Raw genomic sequence first — 7,027 nt, 5'->3', positions numbered from 1 at the left:
AGGAAGCGGAGTCTCTTCCCAAAGAAGAAACGGTTGGAGAATTGGTGCATCATGAAGTGACCACGCAAATGAAGATTCTTCTCTCACCTCCACCTAAGAGGCCTCCTAACCCTAAAAACTCCCATCGTGTAATCCACAATAAGAAAACTCTCCCTTTTGCTAGAGCCTCTCATGAAGAGGGTTTTCATCAACCCTTCAAAAAACCTAAACCCTCCTTAGTGGGAATCCTCCCTTCCCCCTACACCCCTTGTAAACCGCCATTAAACTCCTCCTCCAAGAAAACCCCTTTCTCCCCTCCCCCCTCTCCCAACCCCACCTATATCCCTCCCCTTTTGAAAACACCTAACTATCCCTTGGACCCTTCTTCCTCCTCCACCTCTTTCTCTCACCCTCCACATCCCTACCCTAAGCATAGTCTCCCTTGTAAGAACAGAGGGTCAAAAAACATGCAATGGAGGAGGAAGAAATAGGTTTTGATAGGGTCTTCTTCTTGGGTCCACTTGCTCTTCTCCCATACCCCGCTCTATCATCATCTTTGGACCCCTCCTCCTTGTAACTTCTCTTTTCTCCCCCTCTCTTGCCATGTTTATAGAGAAAGGTCTAAATATTGGCTCTCCCTCACCAACCCCCGTCTCTACAAAATCTTAGCCTTGGATAGGCAAACGCTTTTTTCCTTAGAACATAAAATTACTAACCTCTCCTTTCACAACCGAGCCAATCGCTCTATCTCATCCTCAGAAAGTAAAATTTTAGGCCTCGGACTTAACTACATTCCCCCCTCCCCTCCTCCACCTTCCTCTTCTATCTTCGGGGCTTACTCGAACCTTGAGAGGAGCTTACAACTCAAACTTTTTTTCAAAGAAGGGCTCCCTCTCTCTCCTTCCTTTTCTCTCCCCAACCCCTCTTGGAACCCTCCCTCTCTCCACCACCTTGAGATTTGCCTTTGATTGTACTTTCTCTCTTTTAAAACCCATCCTTAGTCATCCCTCTCCTTTCCTCCCCAAAACCCTCTTGATGAACGCCATCTCTTCTCTGAAGAATGATCATAAAATTTTGATTAAACTAGCCGATAAAAACCTTGGCCCGGTAATTCTCTCACAAGCTTGGTACTTTAGAGAAGCACTACGCCATCTCTTGGACCCTCTCACCCACTCTCCCATAGCTACCCCTCCTTTGCCCTTTGTGCATTCCACTCTCTTAGCCATTGTTACCAACTTCCATCTCCTACCCTCCAAAGAGAGAGAGTTCATCCTCTCCTCTACACTTGTCCCTCCCAAGCCTTGTCCCTTCTTCCTTCTACCCAAAATTCATAAGCCAATCCTTGTAGGCCGCCCCATATGTTCTTACAAGGGGTATATCCTAGAAAATGCCTCTAAATGGCTACATATACAACTCTTCCCCATTCTCTTAGCCAAAAAAAAACACCTCCAAGACTCTCATTCTCTCATCGTGGACTTAGCCTCTATCCCCTTCTCCCCCCATGTCACGCTCTTTACCTTTGATGTGGAATCCTTGTACCCTAGCATCCCTATCCAGGAGGGACTTAACGCTCTGAGAAGATCTATCATTGGCTTCTTCCCCCATCCCAAGATCCTATTCATTCTCTCCCTTGCCTCTCTCATTCTCAACAATCACTACATCTCATTTAAAGGAAAATTCTGGCATCAAGTCAAGGGTACCACGATGGGGTCTAATTTCGCGGTAGTGTACGCTTGTCTTTTTCTTTGCTCTTTAGAGGAAGATGGAAAACTTTTCTCTTCTCCTTCTCTCCTATACTTTAAAAGGTTCATAGACGATACTTTTGGAGTGTGGGAAGGCCCCCTCGCCATCTTAAAAAAGCACCTCCTTGAATATGGACATCCTCTCCGAGAGCATATTAAGATTACCCCCTCCATCTCTTCACAAGAAGCTTTTATCTTGGACACACTTTTTTAAAGTGCCCTCCTTCTTCCCTAAGGGGATTTTAGACACACACTGTTACCAAAAACCTCTTAACTCTTACAACTACATCCCTTGGCAATCTTGGCACCCCACCCACCAGAAAATCGCCTTTATCTTATCAGAGCTCAAGAGGTATATCATTAGGGAAAACTCGCTTGAGGGCTTTATTTCCATTCGTAGCCTTTTTTTTCATCGACTGAGGACCAAAGGATACACAACGCCTTTTTTGAAAGCGTGTTTTTTGTATGTTACATATGCATCCAGGCCCCAACTCCTTCTTAAGAAAAACCAAAAGAGTGCCCCACGTTCCATTGTCAAAATCCCCTTCTCACCCTTCACCCGTAAGCTCAACCTAGCCCGCTCCATTAACCAGCCTCTTTCTAAGCTTCTTGTAAAAAACCCGGAACTCCCCCCTACTCCCAAACCGGTCATCTGTTGGCTTAATGCACCTAATGTGGGCCATCTTCTCTCTGATAGGAACCCGCCGCCCCCTTTTTCGTACCTCCCCTGTATTCCTTAAAATTTTCCCAACCCCCCCCCCCCCCTTTACCACCCTCTTATTTTTTACAAACTTTGTCATGTTTATTTCCTTACCACCCTCCTCGTACTCCATACCCCCCATACCACCCTCCTCTTACTCCAAATTTTTGGTCATTATCACCCTCCATAACACCCTCCACCTTCTTCATTAATTTATGGTCATAGTCCCTTTCTCTCGGTACCCCCCCAATTAAACACTCTTTAAACCTCCCCTTTCCCTCCTATTCCTACCCCCTTTAAGAGCTAATCCCTCTCCATTCAAGTGGCCTCCTACTCTTTAAAAACCATGTACCTACCTTGGGAACCCCTCTTCTCTCTAATGGATACCTATTTAAACCATCCTACTCCTCTTGTAAGGTTGACACCACTGAAGAGCTAATTGTGAAACGCGTTTGGTGTTTAACCTATTTTTGCAAGACCTCCTACCCCTTCCCCACTTCTCTCTACACTCTAGAGATTTACTTCTCTCCCCCCTCTCGCTCACCTCTTTATTTGGCAAAATTTAATTTTCGCTCGCTCAATTTGCTAGCTAGTCAAGTTACTCCCTTGGCTTTCATAAGGTTTTCAAGTGGTATCTAATGCCAAGAAGATAAAAGAGTTTCAAGTGATACTCCTTCAATCACTTTTTTGTCCCCGGTAAGCATAATACACCATCAAAGGCAGCTCCAAATAGCTTGTGATTGTCAAATCTCAAATGACTTGGAGGAGATTACTCTCTTGGGAGAATGCAAATTTATGGATCTTCCATTATGGACTTGTCTCACAAAGTACTTATCTATGGCTTATTTGCTTGGAAAGGAGCATATCCTATTTCAGTGGGAAATGAGGCTTTCCTTTCACTAAGAGAACTAAAATGTCATTTGAAGGCTCTTCCTATGTTGGATTCAGGGAAATTCAAAGATCAACAAGATGGCAAAAGTGGAGATATGTGGTGTGCTTGGTATGTGTGACCCTTGGAGACTTGCACTTATTGATAATTTGTTACTTTCATGGAAATATGTTGTGTGTAGTATTAGAAAAAAACCAGGGTCCAGTGTATATTTTAACCGGTTGAAATTCTAATATCTCAGTTAGATTTTGAGCTTGCCTTGAAGAAAATCTGGAAATTGGCAAAAGCTTCAAATTTGGACCTAAAAAAACCGGGAGAACGTCAAGTCGGCCCTTATTTTCTTCACTTAGGAAAATTGTATTTTTCTAGCCCTAGTGGTGTGCTTGGTGTGTATGACACCTAGACTTGCAGTTATTGATGATTTGTTAATTTCATGGTATAGCTTCAACTTATCGGTGTGTTGGAGACTCGGTGCGCCACCAGGAATGCCCCACCACTTTTTGAGTTTCTTGCAACCCTGGTGGGACATCGACGTGAGGCAAGAAAGTGAATTCACAATGCACGTGCCATATTGATGGAACCTGTGAGGTAGACGTCTCATGAACATATTGAAACGGGGGATCAGAGCTCAGAGAACTTAGAAGAGAGAAGAGACAATTCATTATTAAGAAGGGTACTTCCCATTTGCGATCAAGCCCTACATACATCTGTTACCATCTAAGATACGCACACACGTCGACGCACTCAACAAAAACAAAGTACAGGCCCTACATACATAGATTAGGTGTTTAATTACACAGACGCCCGACCACACCAAAGGATTCCCACTAAACACCAAAGGATTACACGAGACTACACCCCGATCAAGCACTAGGACGGATGAGCATCCTGAAGCCACCAGCGTTGGGGGGCAGCACAGCGTTGGGCCACTTGGGCGTGGGGTAGCTTTGGAGCGCCTGGAAGGAGAAGGCATCGTAAAGCCGCATCAGCAGCGGCGGCCCTGCCCTATTGAAGAGGCTCTGTCCGATGCACTGCCGGGGCCCCGCGGTGAAGGGAATATAGGACATCAGCGGAGGCGCCTTCTGCCCTTCCGCCCAGCGGTCCGGGTTGAAGGCCTGAGGGTTCTTGTAATAGACGGGATGGTAGTGGAGGGCAATGATGGGCACTACCAGAACTCTGCCCTTGGGAATGGGACCAAACCCGTCCACATAGTCGTCGCTCTTGGCGCGCCTTGTTATCACGTTGGCCTGCGGGTACATGCGGTTGGTCTCCAGGCAGACATTCTTGAAGAAAGTCAGGTCCTTCGCTGTGGCTGCCTTGGCAGCCCGCTCCCCCCACTTGGAGTCCCGTGTCACCAGATGCACCGCCCACCCCAGCGAGTTAGCCGCCGTCGTCGCTCCCGCAAACAGCAAATTCTTCACTGTGTCTCGCAGCTGCACGCCGTCCACGCCCGCCGCCGCCTCTTGCAGCTCTGCTAGTGGTGACCCCGCCCCCCCTTCCTCTATAATCTCCTCCACCACCTTGTTCAATCCCTTCACCAGGCCCGGCACGTCGCTCCGGTAGAGCTTGTACATGGGTAACAGCCTGGCCGGCACGAAGCCCACCACCGCAGAGTACCTCTCCAGCTGTGATATGAGGTGATGCACATGCCGGAACTTCTCCTTGGTCAGCTCTATCCCGAAGGCGAACTTGTAAAGTACCTTAAAGAAGATTTCATTCATGTCTACATACAGGTCTACCTCCGTGGCCTTCCCACCATGGGCGGCCACCAGCTCTGCCCATTCCTTCACCTTGTTGTCAGTCTCCTCCAGCACCAAATCCTCAAAGTCTTGAATTCTCTCAGCTTGCTTAGTATGGGGGTTCAAGACTTGGTGGGATGGCACGTGGTCATCCTCGTCCAGAGCGCCCAGAATGCCACGTGGACCCACCACCTCGCCCATGAGCCTGGCAGCGCGCCCACCTTTGTCATAGTTGTAAGCCTTCAACACCAAGCAGTGCTTGATAATATTCAGGTTGAAGACCACAAGGTTGTGCTTGCCAATGGGGAAGGTCTCATCACCCTTTGACAGCTTTTCTCTGAGCAGAAGAAAGGCAGTAGGCCCATGCCATTTAAAGAAGGTGGCCATGCGAAAAGAAGACATGAACATTTTCAAGGCAGATAAGTACTTGAAGAAGAGTATGGGCAATGCGGCTAAGAGAGCAAGCGTGAAATGAGGGGTGTAACCCAAGCGGGAGGCCAAGGTGACATAGGAGCAGAGGCTAAGCACCATTACTGCTAGGGTGAGCAACATGGTGGAAGGATTGGCTGAACACTAAACTATGCACGCGGAGAAGGTGCTCTGAGCTTGAGTTGGGAAATGAATGAAGGGAGTCGATATTTATAATAGGCCGGTGCTGCCGGGGCAAAACTTGCAATAAATGAATAAAAGAATTTTGTTGAGCTATGCCCAGGGATCGAATCTGGGGTCCGACGCCTTGAGCGATGATCATGCGAGCTGCCAGGCTGATGAGTCATGGGCATAGCTGATGAAAGAAAAACGACTTTGTGCTTTCGTTTTCTTGGTACTGGACATGGAGCCCAGTAAAGGTGCGGTGCGCAGGAGTGCTGTAATATTTAACGCTAACAATTGTACGTTGGTTTGTACGTTGGTGAGAGAAGAGAAAGTCAAGAGTAAAAATTGCGAATGGCCATGTCACTCGTCTTGAGACTTGCAGCCCAATTTTGTACTGGTGGCTATGGGAGAAATGAGTACTATAGCAGTAAACCTACCATGGCACATTATTACTCGATGAAGGTGTCCCCAGTAAACTAATGTCCTGGCCTAGCATATGGGAGAAATGAGTACTACAGTAGTAAACCTACCGTGGCACTTTAGTGTAAGGCTATGGTCACGCGAGGCTTAGTTTTCGGTTAGATTTGCCGACCATATCTGACGCCTGCCAGCTTTTCATAGTTCTTGATCGGCTTCGTTCTCTAACTATGCCTGAAAAGGCATAGTCACAAAACTCTTCCCGCTCATTGTCGGGCAATGCCAAGTTTCTCTCTCCTGCTTGCGCATCACTCTTCATCTCTCTACCTGTTGTTGCCGACAATGGACGTTCTGAGCTCTTGTCAAAGACTGTCGGGGCTTTGTTTTAACTAAGCTTGACGTGACGATGCCCTAAAAACCATGAAATCTTGTATATTCACCATTGACACCCTGCCATTGCTCGGAAACAACCCCCCTCTAGTGTAACCTATCCCACCTACAAATTCTGATATTTACCTCTAAATTTTAAATTTGAAGGTGAGAAAACTTAGAGAAATTTAGAGTAAAACCCTTCACATTTAGTCAATTATTTACCTCTGCTGTAAGATATTGGGAATAAAGTTCTTTTTCGAGCACTCCACTCCAATAAAGTAAAAACCTTCAAATTTAGTCAATAAAAACCTTCAAATTTAGTCAATTATTTACCTCTGCTATAAGATATTGCTATAAGATATTGGGAATAAAGTTCTTTTTCGAGCACTCCACTCCAATAGTCAATTTGGGGATTTCCCAAGTCCGAGTTGTAAACATAAGTTTTAGTTTTTCAAAGCCCAATATATCACGTGACTTAGACATATGTTTAAGTTTCTCAAAACTACCCGGGAATTTTCAATTCTTAGTCGATTTTTTGTGAACACCGGTGGGGAACTTAAACACATGTGAATAGGTCAATTAATTAATTCCCTTT

At 46.2% G+C, this 7,027-nt stretch overlaps 1 protein-coding gene across 1 annotated transcript; it reads right to left on the bottom strand.

Moving 5' to 3' along the window:
- Positions 1–3,952: 3,952 nt before the first annotated feature.
- Positions 3,953–5,664, bottom strand: LOC147439026 (cytokinin hydroxylase-like). The gene has a single exon (XM_086484976.1). It carries the CDS (start codon positions 5,599–5,601, stop codon positions 4,174–4,176), a length of 1,428 nt encoding a protein of 475 aa, XP_086341102.1. The 5' UTR covers positions 5,602–5,664; the 3' UTR covers positions 3,953–4,173.
- Positions 5,665–7,027: the final 1,363 nt, after the last annotated feature.

The sequence above is a fragment of the Adiantum capillus-veneris genome, chromosome 16, assembly GCF_014529385.1.
Source record: "Adiantum capillus-veneris isolate H3 chromosome 16, ASM1452938v2, whole genome shotgun sequence".
Classification (NCBI taxonomy): Eukaryota; Viridiplantae; Streptophyta; class Polypodiopsida; order Polypodiales; family Pteridaceae; genus Adiantum; species Adiantum capillus-veneris.
This window is presented reverse-complemented; position numbering and strand designations above follow the sequence as displayed.